At 46.4% G+C, this 20,139-nt stretch overlaps 9 protein-coding genes across 9 annotated transcripts; 8 read left to right on the top strand and 1 right to left on the bottom strand.

The window, feature by feature from the left end:
- The first annotated feature begins 835 nt into the window (after nt 1–835).
- On the top strand, nt 836–1,313 carry GUITHDRAFT_153463 (hypothetical protein). Its single transcript, XM_005829792.1, has 4 exons — nt 836–883; nt 935–1,024; nt 1,070–1,123; nt 1,168–1,313. Exons 2-4 carry the CDS (start codon nt 938–940, stop codon nt 1,195–1,197), a joined length of 171 nt encoding a protein of 56 aa, XP_005829849.1. The 5' UTR covers nt 836–883; nt 935–937; the 3' UTR covers nt 1,198–1,313.
- A 416-nt stretch (nt 1,314–1,729) lies between these two features.
- GUITHDRAFT_140995 (hypothetical protein) lies at nt 1,730–4,137 on the top strand (the record flags this gene model as incomplete). The annotated part of the gene is made up of 2 exons (XM_005829791.1): nt 1,730–1,738; nt 1,807–4,137. The coding sequence occupies 2 exons, from the start codon at nt 1,730–1,732 to the stop codon at nt 4,135–4,137; spliced, it is 2,340 nt and encodes a 779-aa protein (XP_005829848.1).
- Nucleotides 4,138–6,028: 1,891 nt separating this feature from the next.
- GUITHDRAFT_73663 (hypothetical protein) lies at nt 6,029–7,300 on the top strand (the record flags this gene model as incomplete). Its single annotated transcript, XM_005829790.1, has 8 exons — nt 6,029–6,061; nt 6,112–6,165; nt 6,213–6,254; nt 6,300–6,389; nt 6,450–6,500; nt 6,554–6,589; nt 6,637–6,759; nt 6,812–7,300. Coding segments are annotated over 8 exons (918 nt in total), but the record flags the coding sequence as incomplete, so codon positions are not given.
- Nucleotides 7,301–7,381: 81 nt separating this feature from the next.
- Nucleotides 7,382–8,320, bottom strand: GUITHDRAFT_153462 (hypothetical protein). The gene is made up of 3 exons (XM_005829789.1): nt 8,254–8,320; nt 7,601–7,662; nt 7,382–7,548 (listed from the first exon to the last, which is right to left on the bottom strand). The coding sequence occupies exons 1-3, from the start codon at nt 8,303–8,305 to the stop codon at nt 7,498–7,500; spliced, it is 165 nt and encodes a 54-aa protein (XP_005829846.1). The 5' UTR covers nt 8,306–8,320; the 3' UTR covers nt 7,382–7,497.
- Nucleotides 8,321–10,655: 2,335 nt separating this feature from the next.
- GUITHDRAFT_73546 (hypothetical protein) lies at nt 10,656–11,069 on the top strand (the record flags this gene model as incomplete). Its single annotated transcript, XM_005829788.1, has 1 exon — nt 10,656–11,069. A coding segment is annotated over one exon (414 nt), but the record flags the coding sequence as incomplete, so codon positions are not given.
- A 15-nt stretch (nt 11,070–11,084) lies between these two features.
- On the top strand, nt 11,085–11,486 carry GUITHDRAFT_45184 (hypothetical protein; the record flags this gene model as incomplete). The annotated part of the gene is made up of 2 exons (XM_005829787.1): nt 11,085–11,274; nt 11,347–11,486. Coding segments are annotated over 2 exons (330 nt in total), but the record flags the coding sequence as incomplete, so codon positions are not given.
- A 165-nt stretch (nt 11,487–11,651) lies between these two features.
- Nucleotides 11,652–11,885, top strand: GUITHDRAFT_73623 (hypothetical protein; the record flags this gene model as incomplete). Its single annotated transcript, XM_005829786.1, has 1 exon — nt 11,652–11,885. A coding segment is annotated over one exon (234 nt), but the record flags the coding sequence as incomplete, so codon positions are not given.
- A 120-nt stretch (nt 11,886–12,005) lies between these two features.
- GUITHDRAFT_153461 (hypothetical protein) lies at nt 12,006–12,832 on the top strand (the record flags this gene model as incomplete). The annotated part of the gene is made up of 1 exon (XM_005829785.1): nt 12,006–12,832. A coding segment is annotated over one exon (537 nt), but the record flags the coding sequence as incomplete, so codon positions are not given.
- A 5,034-nt stretch (nt 12,833–17,866) lies between these two features.
- GUITHDRAFT_111231 (hypothetical protein) lies at nt 17,867–20,019 on the top strand (the record flags this gene model as incomplete). Its single annotated transcript, XM_005829784.1, has 2 exons — nt 17,867–19,174; nt 19,213–20,019. The coding sequence occupies 2 exons, from the start codon at nt 17,867–17,869 to the stop codon at nt 20,017–20,019; spliced, it is 2,115 nt and encodes a 704-aa protein (XP_005829841.1).
- Between the last annotated feature and the right edge of the window lie 120 nt (nt 20,020–20,139).

Genomic DNA, 20,139 nt, shown 5'->3' with positions numbered 1-20,139 from the left:
TGTTTTTTTTCTTTTCTCTTGCAGAAAATTGCTGCTCTCAAGGAGAGATTTTTTGTCATAGTCCTTGCGCCTAAAGACCGCACGCTCATTGATTCGGAAACTCAGTCACGGCTATCTGATGACATTTTACTGCCAAGCACGGTGGCCGGATCCAGAGCTGATTTGGTTGGTCTCTTCCAACAGGTGCAACTGAGCTTCCATACCCTGGCTCATAACAACTACTCCACCATGATTTTGGTACAGAAGCTTTTTGAAGAGCAGCAGAATATGAAAATAGTCAGGCCTGTTCAGAATTACTTGTATCAGGATATTCCGTTCAATTCTTGCACCTACCCGGATGGCACGAGAAGTATTTTTGGTGAAACGGGGAGCGGTTATTCTGCTAACAGCAATGGCTACCTTCAGTATGGTTTGAACTCCAATAGCTCGCTGCCCTATCAGTTTCCCTATGGACTTTCAGACTCTAGAACTTTGTTTCAAGGTAGCTATCCTATTGAAGTGTGGAACGGGAGGACCACGGCAGCAGCGTCATCCAAAGATGGACAAAGTAACCCAATGAACATGATGGACGTTGATTACTCTAGGGTTCGTGAAAATGTAAACGATGATCCCCATCGCCGCGGGGCTCAGTCGAGCGCTACCTCTACTACGGTAAAAAATGTCTTTGAGGAATGTACAAGTATTTGCTGAGTTTGTTGGCAGACGACTTCAATGTCTGCAGGGACAGACACTGAAAACAGTGAGGATCTTCTGGACTCCATTTTAGGTGCCGAGCAGGTTTGAGCAACTCTGTTTGTTTGGGCTGTTGCACTTGACACGGTGCTCACAGAGCAAGGAAATTGCTGGAGCAGCTGAAACCAAGATATTAACAAATCCTAATGAGGCAGGGTTTAAGTTGTGAACTCTCGATATCTGTTCTAATGGTTGATGTCAGAGTATGGCTGCAGAAGATGTCTTGTCCCTTGGCGCGGGAAACTTAAATGAAGTTGTCACGTGGATGGATGCCCAACAGGAGCAGCAAATGGTTATTATTTCGTATCTCCTTGCCGTATCTCATCACAGAGTGCAGCAAGAGGATGATTTGAAGTCAGCTTGCATGGATGGGATCAGCACGGAAGAACAGGTGAAATTAGCGTGCAGAGTACCAATCTCTTAACTTTTCTGTAGAACGACTGGGCTTCCTTGTATTCATTTTGATTGTGATGCTATATAACTTGAGATGAGGTGTATATGAAATTTGCAGGGTGGAAAAATCATGCGTTTGTATATATTGTCAATCGTAAATTTTTTACCTAAAAATTGAATGACTTTGGACTCCGGCGGCGGGAGTCACGCCGATCGGATGAACCGTCGATCCGATCCGACTCAGTCCGATCGGACCGTGCGGTACTTTCCCGACGAGTTTCGGACCTGCTGCCCGGTCAGCATCATATAGTAGCGATGACAATAGTGATTCATCCTGGCAGTGGGCCTCCGATCGGATGGCCTGGCCTGCCGGCGGCGGCGGGTCACAGTGTCACGGACCGTCTGACTGGCCGGGCATCATCATGCCATCGCGTCAACGTGGCCGCGTCAGTGCCGGGCGCGCTCGAGCGGGCCCGGCGACGGTGTCCGATCCCAGTCGGAACTTGTTGAACTCGAAGGGGGGACTACTAACGGTCACAATTTCAAAGCTAAAAAAGAAGGTCCTGAGAGCCGCAACAGGGTCCCCACCTCGCTCTGAGCACAAATGACCAAGGTAAGCCATGCTGCCTTCCCGGCAGCCGCTGAGTCCTGTTGCTGGGTGTGATGCCTTGCTGCGTTCAGGTCATGCCTTTCGATCAATATCATGATGAGATCTCCATGCTGTTCTCGGATGGAGACACACACGATGAGCTTTACCGTGACAGCTCAAATCAGATGGTGAATGATGAGATCTATGCCAGATGGCTCGAATTGTGCGATCTCATTGATTCTGATCAGTACAAAAATAGCATTTCCACTTCTGTGGTTATCGACTTCCCTTTTAAGGACATGTCGAACAATGGATTGAAGTTGGAAGATGGATTGTTGGAAAGAGCCTGGTTCTTCAAGTTCAACCGATCCACCATGAAAGATTTGCGTTTTGTTCTGCATGGACATACATTCATGAAGTGGTCTACACGTCTCAAGACACCGCCCTCAAAACGAGCGGCGGAGCTGACATCGGTAAACATGCGTCTTGCTTTCTTTGACGATTCTGCTGGACGGTGGCAACAAATGAAGCATGGCCAGACTATACTTCCGACCAAACCAGAGCTGAAGAATTCTTGGAAGTCATATTATTTCAACCAAGGTCTGCTCATCCAAGAAGACATCCAATGGAGGTGGTCGATCCCAGCTCACATTCCTCGGGCTGATATCAAGAACGAGTCATCGAAGAAGATGTATGAGCGAGTAAGAAAGCTCCTCATTCTGGCAGAAGAGAGCATCCTGAAGCATGTTCCCATCATAGAGACTGGATCCGTGCTTCAAACAAACAAGAAGATTCGAGGGAGTTTAGAGGAGGTTCATGAGATGGAGATCTTTGCTCTTCCCGATGTACGAATCGAAACAGATCCTTTGGGAGCTTCATACTCGACAAACTTGGACTCTCAGCTGAAAATTCAGAATGAAGCAGCAAGAGCATTCTGGATGGAATATTTCTTCAATGACAAGAGCGTGCCATGGAATACTTTTCTCCTGGCATTGAAGGAAGAGTATCCTCATCATTTTGAGAGACTTGAAGTCGCCGGAATCAATCAGCTCAGATCAGATCTTGATCCGGATAATGCCTCCATAGTGACAATGTCTCATTACAACATCTTCACGAAGAAAGCTTCCATGGAAGTCAAGTTAGAAAGAATCGCGAGCGGTAAAGCACATGATGAGAAACAGAACCAAACAAAGCAAATGATAGCAGAGGGCATCAAATCGCTTGGGAGTGGTTTGCCAAATGCCGCTGAATCTAGCGTATCAATACTTTTTCTTGGAGCAAACAACTCTTACAACGCTGAGCTACAGATTAAGCTTGAAGCCGAGAAAGTCCAGGAATGCTTTACGAAGCTACATGGGGCTGTATCTTGGAAGGAGAATCTCACTTTCTTCTATGATGTCTTTGCTGACGTTCAATCTTTGATCAACAAGGTACAGGCAAATCGACCAACTATTCTACACTTTGCTTGCCATGGGAATATGCAAGGACTTGAACTCTTCGGGCAAACGGAAAGCCCAAAGAATATCACTGCACTTCTCAGCCACTTGAATCCGACGCATGATACAACTTCTAGAATCCGTGTCGTGGTCATCAATGCTTGCCATTCTCACGAATTCGCTGAAGCCGTAACAAAAGTGGTCGATTTTGCCATTGGGCATATCGGTCCTGTGGGGGACGAAACTGCAATCAAGTTTTCGCAACTCTTCTATGAACAACTTGGGAGATGCGGTGAGTCAAGTCTGAGACAAGCTTTTTTCCTCGCCAGGCACTCGGTTCAAGATAGCAACTACGTTCTGTTTGAACGAAGAGATTCATCGAAGTTCTTCTTGCAGAACCCTGTAACCGAGCGAGACAGGGTGATCATGGCAAGGAACAGCTCCATGCAGCATCAGCTGCGCGAGGCTCAGGAGCGTTACTTGGAGGGAAGGAGATATGAAGGAACAACAGGCCTGCCAGGCTCGCGCTGCAAGTGGTGTCACAAGTCCAGACACAGCCATTATCCACCTGAATTCTTTTGCATGGAGCAGCAGCAAACGAATGACTGCTTCCATGGAAACAAATGTCTGGGAATCACTCTGCCAAATTGGTTCTTGAATCAAAATGGGTTCGTCAGGGGATATGTTTACTTAGTGGTGTTCACAATGATCATTTCTCTGATTTCTGTTGGGTTCGGGATGGTGACCTCAAACGCCCTCGGTGGAACAATCTTAATCCTCATACCAATCATTCTCTTGGGAAGCGCATACTTTTACTCGTATTCAAGTTCCCGACAACGCAAACAGACTTATCCTGCAGGCTCGACGAGAGAGGCTTCTGAGTCTACTCTGGACAGCATACCAAGCGGAAGCTTCTGTCCAAAGTGCAAGAGCGCGGCAAGCTTTGATCAACACTTCTGCATCTACTGCGGCTCTCGAATCATGTAAAGAGGCATGCAGTGCCGCAGTGCGGGGCCCGCAGGTAGTGAAATGTCTGCTGCTTGAAGATTCCTCGAGTGACCGTCACAGTTGTTGAATCAATCATATTGCATCATCTTACTATGCCAGGGTAGCCTGAGAGCCCCCCATCAGTGCATCTCTGCCGCTCAAAGTACTATGACAATCACTTCACTTTAATTAAAGAATAACTCGTCATAATATTGTTGACTCGTGATAATATTGTTTCTTGCTAATATTGTTTCTTGCCACTGACTTGGCAGCAGCCGCCGCCGCCGACAGGCCGCTTCAAGGCTGGCAGTTCAGTTGAAGGCTTCAGTACCCCCTCTAAACTCCCTCGGTGCGCACGGTGGGGCAGCTGGGCGGCAGGGCTCCGAGGCTCAGCGGCTCAAACAGCCCGCCGCTGCCAGACGGTACCGGGGCCGGGCGGCTGCCGATAGTCGGAGCATGCCACTGGTTGGCGGCATTTGTCAAGTTAGGCTTGTACTCAGCAGTATGCCGAACTTCATCGGCGAAGTCACTAATGATCAGTCACAGTGCGCCGGGCAGATCATCGGCGACCTCAGCTGCAACACTGAGATCTGAGTTTGAGCCTCGGCGGAGCCTGTGACGGTTTTTGCTCGCGAATACTACTAAGATAATCTAGATGACTGGCACGGCTGGTAGCGATTATCATCGGCGCCGGATCACACTGGCACTGCCGTCACCCCGTCCGCACTGCCGCATGACGGCACGTGAGTCACGGTACTGGGCCGCCCGGCCTGGCCCAGGCTGGCTTGTAACGTACTAACGTCGTGCCAGTCCGATCATCGAATGTTCACCCGTCCGATCGGAGGCCCGCCCGCGCCAGTCCTGGCCCGACTGGCCCGGGGCCCCGAGTCTGGTGCGGTCGGGCTCAAAGTTTAAAAAGTGGTCGAAATTTCATGCCTGATTTCAATATTGCCCAAAAATGACAGCTACTCCATAATGCGGGTTCTCAACGGGAACGAGCGCAGGATGGAGAAGAGAGGAGAGGAAGAAAGAAGTAGAGGACGTGCGAACACACAGGGCAAAGATACCATCGTACGAATAGCATGGCAATGAGAAGAGTGCTGTGGAGGTTCGCTTGGTTCGACTTGTGTTCGAAGGAGTGTTGCAGGTGGTTTGCATGCGCTGTATTCTTGACAGCGTTTCATTCAGCAACATACGGCATGCCATGTTCCACCTGTTTGTAGAGGCGTATCCTTTCTATTATCCTACTCAGGTGATTTGATGTGAACTCGTTGGTTGAGCTCAGCGTGGAATGTCACTATCAGGTGTGAGGACCCTGATCAACACCAATGTCCAAGGTGAGAGGAAACGATGCGAGGTTTTGCTGGTTGATCAGTACACTCAGCTGGGAGGCAAGAGAGCGCTGGACGGAGACCAAAAGGGGATGAAGGTGGGCGACAGAGTCTTGGCTCTCTGGAGGAAGGAAGAAGATGATTGGCGCGAAGGTTGGTAGAGACAGGAGAGATTAGGAATACTGACAACATGGTGAAGCTGAGATCCTTGAGGTCAAGGGAGATAAATACTATGGTAAAATTGCAACTTGCTGTGATCCATGATTGTTCCGCAACCCCGATAGGTGCAGGCACTGAATCCTTTTTACTAGTACATTGGACCGATTTCAACAGGAGGTTGGATTCCTGGATAGATGCAGGTCTGCACCATGTCAGTCTTGCGCGCCCATTGATCTTGTGCCAGATTGCATCAACTTCAACACCACCAAAGAGCTTCTGCGAGAGGTCCGGCAGAAGAAGGACGCGAGGTTCGATCAGTGGCAACACGAAGGGCACGACGATCACGACGGTTGTTCTTGTGAAATCCTTCTCATGCTTACATCTTCCCCCGTGGAGCAGGGCTCGATGAAGCCTCCCTGAAAGAGCATGAGGAGGTTGATTTCCTTCTGAATTATTGCCTGGAAGCCTTGTGACATCCGTGCAGGTGACCAAGATCAAGAACGTGAGCAAGGTTCAGATAGGCAAATTCGTGGTTGAGGTCCAACCGAGACTTGGATAGTGGAAAATGTACTGAGATTTCAGCAGACTTGGTACTTCTCTCCCCTGCCAAGAGAAATATGGAAGCAGGTTCGATGAATGATCGCTTTCTGGCGTCCGTCACCCTGTCGTCAGGACGATCCGCCTATTGACGTGCTCTACTTCTGTGAGTTTACTCTCAATTTCTACAAGACTAAGAAAGAGCTTGAGAGACATCAGCTCAAGGTTTTCTTGCTCTTTCGTGCTCCATTTGCTCTCTTGTTGATGCCCCAAAAGTTCAGTGAGAGAAAATGTCCTCGGCACCCACCTGGAGATGAGATATACCGCCGAGATAACGTGAAGCTCGTCTATTCGCACCCTTCCTTCCTCCTCACATGTCTGTTCTCAAGGTTTCTGTGTTTGAAGTAGACGGAGCCAAGTCGAAGGTCGACATCGCAAACACTTACAACACCCAGAAGCTAAGTTCCTTTAGGTGTGGTGCCAAAACCTTTGCTACCTCGCCAAGATGTTCCTCGACCACAAGACGCTCTATTGGGATGTCGACCCTTTCCTCTTCTATGTTGTCTGCGAGTGTGACGATCAGGGATGTCATGTGGTGAGAGCTAAGGTGCATCATCATCTGAGATGTAAAATGGAGGTCTTTGCAGGTGGGATATTTCTCCAAGGAGAAAGAAAGCGAGATGGACTACAACCTTGCCTGCATCCTCACTTTCCCTCAGCACCAGCGAAAGGGATACGGCAAGTTCATCATCAGCTTCTCCTTCGAGCTCTCGAAGATCGAGAAGAAGAAAGGGACGCCCGAGAGGCCCCTCTCCGATCTTGGCCGTGTGAGCTACGAGTCCCATTGGGCTCGCGAGCTCCTTCATATTCTCAAGAAGATTGGCGACCACCCGGATCCGACTAGCCGGACCATCTCCATAGAGGAGCTCAGTGATCGCACAGCCTTTAAGAGCAAGGACATCGAGGACACTCTCCGGCGCCTCCAGATCCTCAACTACTACAAGGGGCAGTGGATCATCAATATCAACCCTCGCTTGGTTGAATACTGGCTGTCCCGCTGTGGTGGTCCGGGAGTCCCGGTAGACCCAGAAAAGATACACTGGATGCCTCACATCGTGCACGAGCGATACCTGTAAAGGATGAAATCTGAACATTTCAAATTTCCTCGTCGGCAAGTGTAAACTTTGAAATCAAACTCTGGCACATTGATATTCTTGTTGGAATGTATTGACAATCAATCTATGCTTCTCTCCACACAAAGCTTCCATCAGAGGAAGCACTGCGAAACAAGCCATAAGTTGGAAGACACCGAAAGAGCAAGTTCACTGCATACCTATTTGTACGGATTGCCATTCGCATACTCCCTTAGATACGCTAATCGAGCCTGTGATATTTTCTTTTCACATGCTGCTGATCGTAGACTACATCAGAATTACCGCAGGATGCATCTTGTACGTATTGATGCACTTCTTAGTCTGCTCAAATCCTACAGAGTTGGCTGCCATAAATCAACGTTAGTGTTCACATCGTTCATTCTTCGCTAGCGCTACAACGAGAGAATCTCCACTGCTTTGCAACTGTTCTGCTGTTCTGCTTCCTATCGATGCACTATAACCTGACTGCGTCAAGATTCTTTATCTACCAACTGTAATTGTCCAAGAGGGCATGGCAGGAAGCTGATTTGTCCACAATCTTAGACATAGTTTCCCTCACAATACTTATTGCACACCATTGTCTTCTGTGAACGGGGATGTGTCCATAAATCCATTTTGTGTTTCATTTGATGAAATTCATTTCTCCCGCATTTAGCACTATGGACTGGGTGATAGCATCGGGGTTAAAGCAATCATAAACTATACAAAATCTGGATTGGATGATAAACTACACTTGATATGCCTTGAATTTTCAGTAATTTACCTATTGGAACTTCCTATACGACATCACGATCACACGTGGGTTTTCTCCTATCATTAGTTCTCAAAGCTACCACCATGTTTTGGACTTCTCTCATAGAGTTCATCATCGCTTCCTGGTCAACTTTCCTCTATCAATGTATTTCTTTCGTTTCCTTCATCCTAATTCATCTCACCAGCGCATACGTCGATCAACTTCGAGTCTTGTCTCCTCGTCGACCACACCATTGCGATGTCTCCACCACCCACCCTTACGCACCACAACTAATTACCCTACCCCTGTCTCATGTAATTTCTAGTACCCCTACGAATTCTGTGATTTTCTATTTATCACTACCCCAGGATTGCCAACAGTCCACGTACCCTACCCATCCAAAGCTTGTCAACTACCCCTAGGAGAACAGGTGCATGGTAAAGTACCGGTGGTATGAGCTCTCCCCGAAGGGTCACGCTAGCAAAAGGGCAGTGTTATTCAAGGAAGGGATGAGGTCTGACGCTCGCAGGGTGGGGTAGGTATTTTATAGGGGTAGTGGCATACGATTTTCCAAGAGAAAGGTAGGGTACTTGCTTTTCTGAGGGGTAGTAGTGGGATTTTTGATAGTCTGGCCGGCCCGCCCTCGCCGGGCCCGGACTCGAGGCCCGGAACCGCCCCCCCGGGTTTGATCCCATGGCACGGTGAGAGTTAAGATCCGATCCAATGATGGTCGACCTTCGGAACGAGATCTCTCAGGCTCGCCAACGGCTATCAAGTTGAACGCGGCGGCGCCGCCGCGTCCCCGGAGCCGGGAGTCACCCCGGGCCGGGCGCCCGGCACCGTGATCGGACGGCGTCGGGCCGGTGACCGTACCGGATCGAATTATGCGGCCAGCCTGGCCGCCGCGGTAAAAGCGGCCTGTCACAGTATCAAGTTCTCAGACTTCAATATGAAATATCAGCCGCTTTTCGAGTCTCGAGTCCCGGCGGGCGGCCCGCCGCGGCACGGTGACCCGGTCCGGCACGGTGCCACCGTCGTCAAGTTGTGCCACGTTAAGCGGCTTGATAGAATCATTGAACTTGGAATTGCATGAATTTTTCACCAGCCTAGTCACGTACGGTAACCCGGGCCATAACTGTAAAGACTCTCCGATCACTCATCAGTGGCATCACCGTGACGGCCGGTCACCCCCGGTTCAAACTTTCAAGTTTGCCATCCGAGTCAGTACGGTAGGCTGGGAGGTGACTACTACAGTGAGCCTGATTTTTAACTGAGTTATTTTTAACCGTTCACTGAGGTTCTTTAGTCAACTTTAGGCCCCCGCCGACTCTCTCAGTCAGCCTCATGCCGCGGCTTTGAATACAGCCGTGAAAAGTGATCGATAACTTATATTACATTTTACATTGCCAATGATTTAAAAGTATAGTTGGCTTTGAATATTTCAATAAAGGTTCGATATGACAGCCTCCGTACTAGATACTTTGAGTAAAGTTACTTTTTATTAGCCTGAGTGAGGCCGCGGCAGCCTGCCCGGGCCCGGTCCTGTGGCGATATGCCCCTCAGCCTACTACCGTACAGCACCCTCAGAACCATCCGATGATCATTTCGGTCTCGCTCAACGAACCACCCCTCTTCTCCATGCGTCGCAACTTGCGAAAACTTATAGTACTTTGGGAGGATTCCAAGAAGGAAAATATCCTACCGGTTTACACGGGCCCGCCTCGGGACGAGTCGGATTGTTCTGAGGCGGGCCTAATCAGGCCTACTAGAGCTTTAGCTTGAATCCTACAGTTTAGGATTAGGACATGTCTTTAGGTTGAAGCTCTTGTTGTTTGGGAGTGTTTTTTGAAACTTTTCAAGTAAATATTCAAATATTGAACTCTCATTTCTCTACTAAGGTCATTATGCTGAAACCAAACTCAGGAGGGGTAATTTGGAAGGAGTTAACTAGGGTACCCAGGGTACTCTGTCTGCTCGTGCAAACGGGTTCATTTCAACACGGGGAGGATTCTGGTAGGAGTCAGAGCGCACATTTCTTTGTGGGATGGAAGCACAGGCTGAGAGACAAGTTGAAGATGAAATGGAGGAGGTAAGCCAAGTAGAGTCTCCGAATGTCAACGAAGATGAAGGCGATCCTTTGGAGGACATGCAGGTCCAGGAAGCAGTTGTAATTCCAGGAGAGGCCACACCGAGGCCTCAAATCGGGGGCCGAAGAAAACGTCAGAGAACAGGTAACGAGGCCCGACAACCATTGGATGCAGCTCGTGGGACAAAGAATCTCAGAAATCCGATCGAAAAGGGTTTCGCAAAATTCAAGAGCTGCATATACATCTAGCGTTGTCCGTTTTATACAGTTCGTGTATCGAAACAATCCTTTTCTGTTGACAATGGAATTCAAAGATTTGATTGAAAGAGATATGGAAGAAGGAGATCCACCATTACCATCGAAGAGGATCATACGAACGGTACTGGACGAGAATTCTGTATCTTGGACAGGTTAGAAGTTGCCATTTATGGCATTTTTTTCTCTGAAGCATTGAAACAGGGAATGCCCCAAGAGTTTACCCGATTCATTTCGATCAATTAGACGCAGACTATTTCTGTATGTGGATCACGCATCTGCTCAGCGTTTCACCGAACAATGGTTTTGCAACTTACAGTAATCATCGATCGGCAATAAACAGCTTTTTCAGAGATTTTCAGAAAGACCTACCGGTGGAATTCAAGAATGCTCTTCAAGAATTCTATGTTGGCCTCAAGAAAGATCTGAATCAGATGGATGCAACGGGTGTACTGAAGATAACAACAGGCAAAGAACCTATGAGCATGACAACCTATCGTTTGTTTTGCAAAACCATGATGTTTTCCGACAAGAGAAATTACATTTTCGCTCGCACCTTTCTCATCATTTGTTGGAATCTTATGTGTCGCGCTGGAAACGCCGAATCTATTCAGTTCAACCACATGTGCTGGAATGAAGATCATCTCCAAATTTTCTTTGCTCACTCGAAAACAGATCAGAGCGGTGACAAGCCTAGAGACCCCAGGAGAGTCTATGCAAATCCAGTTTATCCTGAGATCTGTCCCATATTGGCATTAGGAATCTATTTGCTTTGCTATTTACCAGATGAACTGTCCCTGTTTCCAGGCAGATCACAATACAAGCGTTTCATGCAGGTTCTTTCAAAAATAATGATGCCACCGAATCAATCAGCAGCCCCGAGTCCCTCTGACACTGACGAGACCGCGGAAAGGCATGATGATCATAATGGTATGGATGCAGTTCAGACTGCAGTTACTGCCCATCTGCGTTCACTCGGTTTACAACCAGAGGATCTTGGAAGTCACTCTATTAGGAAGGGGGCAGCAACTTATTGTTCATCCGGGAGTACTCACTGTCCATCGAGCAGTGCCGTGTCGGAGCGAGCGGGATGGTCCAATGGAGCAGTTTTCAACACGTATCTACGATATGAAGCAGCAGGTGATGCATTTGTTGGACGTACTATAACAGGGCTTCCCATCGACTCATCAGAGTTTGCAATTCTTCCGCCGCATTTCAAAGAAGCTGACTCGTCAGGGATGGTCACAAGTGCGATTCAGATGCTGTTCCCAACATTACCCATGTGCATGTATGGAGTTGCGGAGTTTGCACTCGCATCCGTGTTATACCATGCAGACTTCCTCAGAACGAATTTGCAGAGGAATCATCCTCTTTGGAAGTCAACCTTGTTTCAGGACGAAGCTATGCTGAATACTTTGAAATCAAAGGTTGTTTGCTGCATGCCAAAGGAAGCAAGAGGCAGAATGGAAGCGACAGGCATTCCTCCACACGTTCATCAATATGTCCACAATGACAAGGTTGTGGCGTCCCTAGAAAAAATACAAAGAGAAGTTCTGGAGTTCAAGCAATCTAGCCGGGGCAACCAGGCATTGGCAGAAGGAGTTTCAAGTTCGGAGAGGCGACAAGTTGGTTTCATACCAAATGAGTGTGGACAATCAGCAAAGGATTTCTTTCGCCAAGGCTTGCTAGAGAATCGAGATGAGTTCAAAGCTATCATACGGGAGGTGATTATGGAGACGGGAGGGGAAGCAAGTGGATCACAGAGAGATGTTCAGCAAAGGGACCCCGAGGCTTCAGGTCAGAGTGTTGTTGAGTCTGGTCGCAGGAGAGAGGAGCGCACCGTAATACCGGCAGACACTGTTGGAGTGAATGAGAGCAGAGACACGGGTGGTTCCATTGATGAAGCAGCTGGGGCAAGCGCGTCGGCTCTGGAAGAAGTACTTTTGACAGAAGAGCTGGAAACCCCATTATCGGCATGGAATTTGTGGTTCTGTGGAAACGAGAAAAGACAAATTCCCCCTTTGAAAAATGTTTCTGCAGGGGAGTTGAAGCCTGGACAAAGCAATACAAAGCGACGTTCAGACGTGAAGTTTCTCGTGAAATGTTTTGAGCAGCATATCAACAACGTGCTAGCTGACAAGGATGCAGACGAGAGGGATACAGAACTAAGGAGGTTTGAAGAGTTGAAAAGAGGAACCGGAGTCAGGCGCATGTTCAGGGAATCGCAGGAGATTTTTGTCAAGTATGAGTCGTCTTTCTACAGTTGGATCAATGTAGACTCGGGCTACAGTTTCCGCAGAGGGCAATTGAAATGGAATACATTCGTGAAGAAGTTAAGGAAAAAATTCAAGAAGAACTCAGGCTCATCTGCATCAAGTCGTTGAGAATAGTCAGGATGATGTTTTCTTTGAACATGGAATAAAAGTACTTGAATACGCTGAACGATTGTCGATATTCAGCCATGATCATGGAAGTCAGTGCATTGTTTCCAGAATAACTTTTTGAATTGCTTCGATCAAACGTCCCATGCCATGATCAGATGACTACAAGGTTCAGAACAAGCATATGTCGTAGAGGTTTTCTTCCATCAAGCGAGGTTCAATGCTGTTTGTTACTCTCATATTGCATAATTAGAGAATACAAGCCTAGACAATCGATGGAGAAATGATTTCCCTATGTTATGCATTGTTTGGTTTGTCAGGAACAAACAGCATACTGAGAACAATTGCGATCTATCTTCCTTCCATCGCCACCGGCATGAATTTTCGCTAAGTCCAATCTATAGTTTGAACTATAAACCTCACAGAAAAAAATGTGTTATACATTGAATCCTACCTAGATCCCATAGCTCTACATAATATCAATGCAAATTATGATATTATATAAGTAACAAAAATGCCTAATGTAAATCGTGGCTGCACATTGCTGCGCATTATTACACAATATAACCAAATATAAACGAGCGTACCCACGGAGTGGGCCAGAGCAAACATAATATCTATGAAAATTATGAATCCTTCAAGGGTTATATAAGTAACAAAAGAGGCGAAGGGGCAATAATTGAATTTCACCCTTCGCCAATATTCACCCTTCGCCCACACACACGGCTTAATTATTCTTTTCTTTTATTTTTTGGCTCTATAACTTGCATAATTTATTTAGGCGAAGGGAGGCGAAGGGGCGAAGGGTGAAATTCTATTTTCATATTCTATTTTATATACCTCATGAAGTAACAAAAATATATATTATCCTGAAAAATTGAGTTTCACCCTTCGCCCCTTCGCCTAACGTCTATATATCCTCTTTTTACCCTTCTTTTACCCTTGTACCCAGCTAAAACATACTGACGGTCCCCCTTCGCCTTCCCCTTCGCCACCCCTTCGCCTCCCTTCGCCTAACAAAATATACTCTATTATACTATATATATATTATTTCTAACTTAATAAAACTATATTTTTTATCTATCTTTCTTTATTATAAATGAGTACCTAGAAAAGGCAACACCTGGATTCAAGCTCTCAAAGAGTTCAATAAAGGTCATTCTGGCACTTGGTGCATAGTCAAAAAAGGATCAAAAGAATATGATAAATAAAAAAATGATCTTATTTTTGTTTTGTATGTAAGGAGACATAAAACTACATAAGAAAAATAATTATCTATATATATTATAAAGGATGAATCGCCAAAAAAGAAACCCTCAACCAGTTCAGAAGTTCAAGCCAGACAACTTTAAAGCTCCAAAGGCACAAAAGCCCAAGAAATCGAAGAATCAACCAAAGCAACCAAAACAAAATCAGCCAAAGCAAACACGCGGCAGCGAAGCAGCCTTGCTGCGCCAACCCAAACCAGCACAAGCAAAGAGCATCAACAAGGCGCCCCGTGATATTGAATTTTACAAAGAGCTTAAGCTTATGAATGATGCCAGCTCTCAAGCTTATGAAAACTCTTTAAAATTGCTTGATTTCAATCAATTCTCGGATGCAACTAAAGCCTTTACACTATGGGATAAATTCGAGGCTATGGTTGAAAGTATTAATTCATATATTAATGGCCCCAACGCCTGGACTAATGGAATATATAAGCTAGACTATACACCAGAACAATATAAGAAGATAAAATATAATGTTGTGCCTACATTGGAAGATTTGAAACAAAATAAATATGCCAATGTTGGACCCGTGAAATCTGATAAAAGGGTTGTCTCGATGGTGAATTTTATAATAAAGAATGTTCCTGATGTGCCGCAAGATTTGCAAGATCTTAAATGGATTATAGAGAACCATAGAAAACTTTTAAATAGGATATTAATCATCAGATTTAACAAGGGCCAATCAGTCGCCACAATTAGAAATGATATATACGATTTTGCTAGATTGTTTAAGATTGCATTTGGTCCAGATAATGAATTGCATAAAAAACTTGTGATACTTGCGACCGATTTCGATTTTGCAATTGTTAAGGATGAAGAAGGAAAAAATCAACTCAATAAGTATGAAGAATTAAAATTTATTCCTTATGGTGCATTGCTTGACCTTGTTGAAGAAATGAATAAACAATTTAGAGAATCACTCAAAAACAAAGGTAAAAATGACCCCTTAACTTATAAACTGCATATGTATGCCTTAATTTTACAAGCGTATTTATACACGCCACCGGTAAGGCTTGAATTGTCAGATTGTAAATTTACAAGCACATTGAATAATCTTAATAACAACACAGATTATATTTATATTCCAAATGACAAATCAAAGCTATGTGAATATGTATTCAATAAGGATAAGAAAAAGCACGGAGCTATAAGGTACTTTGTCGGCTATATGATTAACACCAAAGCAAAGATAAGCGAGAATCTTTCATCATTTGCTTTTAAATTAAGTGATTTCATTCGTGAGAGCTATGCCCTATATCCTCGTGAATATTTCATAACACAAATAAAAGATAAAAATAAACCAGCAAAGGCAAATATGCAAACATATCTAAAATATATGTTTGATAAGCATCAATTGAACGTCAATATGTTCAGATCTTCATTTATTACGTGGTTATATCAGAACAATACACCAAACAAGATTTTGCAGGACGTCGCCCTAAAAATGAGGAACTCAGTTATGCAACAACAAGCAACATATAAAAAATCATTGTCTAAAAATGAGATGATAACAATAAAGCAAGAGAAAGGATTGATTGAGCTTGAGCCTGCACCCCCTGCAGCTGTGAGAATTAAACAAGAGCCAACCGATGAGATTCAATCTATCGAGTCAGTACAACCTACGCTACGCTTGGCTTCGCCAACAATAAGGCAACCAATAAAACCACCTATAAAAGACCCTCGCATATCAGAGCGCGAAAGACAAAAGAAATATTATGATAATAAGAAAGCCGATATATTAGATAGGAAAAAACAGCAATACGAAAATAACAAGGACAAAATAACAGCTCGAAAGATAGTTAAAAGATTGAATGATATCATTGCAACTGGTGGAAATGCCAAGCCAACAACCGCAAGCACAATAACATATCAACTATACAAAGAAGGCAATATATGGAAATCAAGATTATTATAAGGTCAATTCGTCCTAAACCCCCCAATTTATATAAAAATGATTTGATTATTTTTTTAATATATAAGTGAAAAAACTTTCTTACTTATATATAAGTAGAAACTCGATCAATGGCAAAAGCACAAGCTCGATATTACTATAAGAGATTTAACAACGATGAAGACTTTCACAATAGAGAGGTTGAAAGGATTAAGGAATTCAGAAAGAACAAATATTTAAATGACGAAGAATATAGAAATATGATCAAACAAAAGTCCTTAGAATATTATTATAGGAAGAAGGCAGAAAAAGAAAATAGATCATCAGATTAAGCATTGATACAGTCTTTTTTTATTTTGTTACTTGTATAATAGTAACAAAAATAAATTGCAAGAATTTTGCCGATTTTGAGGAAAAAATGATATAAAGTAATAAAATCGATAAATAAAATAACAAAATAAAAATCTCACCTATAAATAAAAGGATGCCCCAAAAATTGCCCTCTGCTGAATATCTCCTTGAAAAGGCCATTGAAGACTTTGAATATATCAGGGATGAGCTAGGCTTTAAATGTATGCCACTTTATCCCAAAGACCCAAATGATCCAAAAAATAAAAAATTCAAGTCAAATATGATCATCAAAAAGAAATATGCCTTTCCTGCTGAGTGGCAAAAGGATGAGACACACATCAAAGAGACATTAAAGATATGGCACAAAGAAATTAAATCAACGATCAATAGAGAGAAGGCAGTTAAATATGCTGTCCTTACTGGTAAGGTCAATAATTTAACCGTCATCGATCTTGACATTGCCAAAGCTGAAGAACGAGATAATGATATTGAAAAACTAATTGATGATGTTCAAACCTTTCAAGTCTCAACGCCCAACGGCTCACATCATTACTTTCTTTATTGCCCGTATATAAAGACTTCATCAAATTTCCTCGATTATATAGACTTTCGCAATGAAGGCGGATGCGCTATTGGTGCGGGTGTGTTGCGTGATGATGGATTCTATGCAATAAAGCAAAAATATGAGTTAAAAGAAATTCCAAAAATCTTATCCCCCCCTCTTTATAAAGATTGATCGCGTTGGATGTATATATGTAACTTCGTCATGCCCTGAACTTTTTTGCAAACCTCCTATGAAGTGTTGAAATATTCAACCGACATACTTTCAAATCTACCCATCAGGTCAGTGAAATTTGAATTTCCAATACTAATGTTTAGTCAACCCCAACTTCACTTTGAATTTGTGCCGTTGTACAGTTCGAGCACTGTCCTCGGGCACTGTCCAGCGTCTTTCCTTCATGCTCCTCCCTCAAGGTATGTTCCCACTTGCATGCAACTTTAGATGACTTCGCTATGCTAATATTTCATGCAGATACTGCTCTAGCCGACCTATTCACGTAACCATCAGATTTTAGCGTTCATAACAGCATGCATCGCATCGCATGCATCGCCAGGGCGACAGAAGTGGAAGGAAAGGGTTTAGGGTTTTGGGTTTAGGGTTTTGGGTTTAGGGTTTAGGGTTTAGGGTTTAGGGTTTAGGGTTTAGGGTTTAGGGTTTAGGGTTTAGGAGCCGGCCCTTAGTAAGAGCAGCCGGCCCTTAGTAAGAGCAGCCGGCCCTTAGTAAGAGCAGCCGGCCCTTAGTAAGAGCAGCCGGCCCTTAGTAAGAGCAGCCGGCCCTTAGTAAGAGCAGCCGGCCCTTAGTAAGAGCAGCCGGCCCTTAGTAAGAGCAGAGCCGGCCCTTAGTAAGAGCAGCCGGCCCTTAGTAAGAGCAAGCCGGCCCTTAGTAAGAGCAGCCGGCCCTTAGTAAGAGCAGAGCCGGCCCTTAGTAAGAGCATGCGGCCCTGCGGCGCGTAGGGAGAGCGCAAGGGGACCGGTGGAAGCTGCGAGCAAGAGGTTCATATAGTTCAAACAGCTTTCTAAGCATGGTACTACAGTATGATGAGAGCGTTCGCAACCTGCTGTATCGGAGATCATGCCAATACACGCAGGGTGAGCGCTCAGGAGGCCACGTCGAGGAGGCCGCCGACCTCGTCGAGAAGGTGAAGAACTTCACCAAGCGTTATCCGAATAGTCGGACAGCTTATGCTTGCAGAGCTGAGGGGGGATGCACTCCCGACGCTATCGCTGAAGCCATCCGCTCGACATGTCGGCAGGCGAGACGCGACCTGTTTGAAGACTCTCTGAGCGAATGGAGCTCAGAGTCGAAAGCATGGTTTATTCAACAGATGGAGGAGGCCAAGAAGCAGAATGTCGAGACATACATCGGCACCGAAGGCACCGAGGGGACCTCCTTCATCTCCATGACTCTCCTAGGGATTTCCTCGATGTTTGTTCGACAAGAAGAAAAGTTGAAAACGAAGCTTATGGACCTAGGTCTCATGGTAGACTCAGTCGATGGAGTCGACAAGGCCATCATGTGGAAAGCACCTTACAGACCTGAGATAGCACGAGCAGACGACATCTCAGTCACCGTCTCCTTCCTTCGGAATGAAGCAGCCATGGAGCTATGGGAAGGCAGGAGAGAATACACTATCGAAGGGAGAGTCTTTCGAGCCACAGAGGTGAGCATAGCACACGACCGGTCCTTCAAGCTTCGAGCCAAGCGAGGACCTTGGGGCAAGGGAGGGAGCCTTGCCGAGCTATCACAGCTCCTAGCTCTCGGAGGAATGTCGACGGCCGAGATCGCTCAGATTTATCGATCTCAGCTGCTCTCGCAATCTCTTGCAGCCGCAGAGGTACAACCGCTTGCAGGCATGCTCGTGCAGGGTGCTGGGCAGAGAGGTCGCAAGGGGCCGAGCCCGAAGACGTATGTCGCTGTTGGGGCAAGTACGGGAACTCTCCAGCAAAAAGAGCTGGAGTGGGTGCTCAGCTCGCCTTCGACGGCAAGTTGCGAGCAGACCTTGGCCTCGTTCAGAGAGAGCGAGGCGATGGAGGGGGTGCATCTCACTCTCATCAGCGACGACGCCAAGCTCAGAGAGACGTTTGCAGTCGAGCTCACAGCCGACACCTTCGTTCCTAGGGGAAAGATCGCCAAGCAGAGGAGGGCACTTCGCGAGAGAGATCATGCGGGGCGCAGCAGCTTCAGAGTGCAGATCAAGTCGAGGTCAAGCATGAGCACAGGCCGCTTCTCGAGGAAGGAGATGGAAGCGCTGTGCGGAGGAGGTAACACATCGATCACGAGAGTCAAGCGAGCCATGTTGGAGTTAGCAAGAAGGATAGGCGTGACGCCGGTCAGCGTCGAGGTCGAGGAGGATCGTGACACGCTCAGCTGGGACGGAAGCTCGATAGCTCTCTCCCTGGCGACCAAGGCAGACGCTCGACGCTGATGGACGACATGCCCTTTTACTTGGAAGGGATCCTGGAAGTCAAGCTCGAAGCGGTGGGGTTCAAGCTCAACGGGCCTCAGCATGAGGAGGAGAGGAGCCCGAGCAGCGAGGAGCAAGCCCAAGAGCCCCAAGGGCAGCAGCAAGGCGCTGGATGGCTGGAGCTCAGCGACATCGACAGGATCACCATGGAAGCAGCGTCGCCGTCAGGGCCAGTCGATCAACAGGTCTTGGTCGACCTCTCGACGATGCTCTTGGAGACATCAGAGGAGGAGCTGCTAGCTGGCAAGCCGATCTCTCTGGAGCTAGACAAGAGTGTTGGGAAGCTGCATGACACCTTCTGCTCGCCGGGCAACGTGGAGTTCATGACGCTCGGAGCTTGGGCAGCCACGCCGACGCTGGGATCGAAGCGAAACATGTTGAAAGAAAAGCTCAGAGCGTACCTCGGCGAGCAGCGCTGGACTCGGGTGCAAGGGAACAAGGCAGCGAGGAGGGGCAGCGCCTTCTCTCCAAGGGCAGCAGCGACTGATGCGCTTGAGCAGGAGGCCGAGAGCGATGACATCGAGAGTCGATCTGTAAGCCTCTTGTTTCTTGCGATCAGTAAATTTGCTGAGCACCATGGGTTGAGCTGCACGGGCAAGGTCGACAAGCAAGACCGACTGCGGCTGATGATGAGGGAGGAAGTCGACATGGAGGCTGAGGAGGGCGAGGGCGAGGAGGAGGAGGCCGGTGCAGGCCCCTCGCGCGCTTGAGGCTCGAGTCAAGTCTTAGAGGTGGACAAGAGGCGGAGCGGAGCTGTTGGCCCCATGGGGGGAAGGAGGAAGAAATAAATGAGGTGGACATGGGGCAAGCAACGAAGGTAAGGGCAGGTA

The sequence above is a fragment of the Guillardia theta genome, assembly GCF_000315625.1.
Source record: "Guillardia theta CCMP2712 unplaced genomic scaffold GUITHscaffold_50, whole genome shotgun sequence".
NCBI lineage: Eukaryota > Cryptophyceae > Pyrenomonadales > Geminigeraceae > Guillardia > Guillardia theta.
This window is presented reverse-complemented; position numbering and strand designations above follow the sequence as displayed.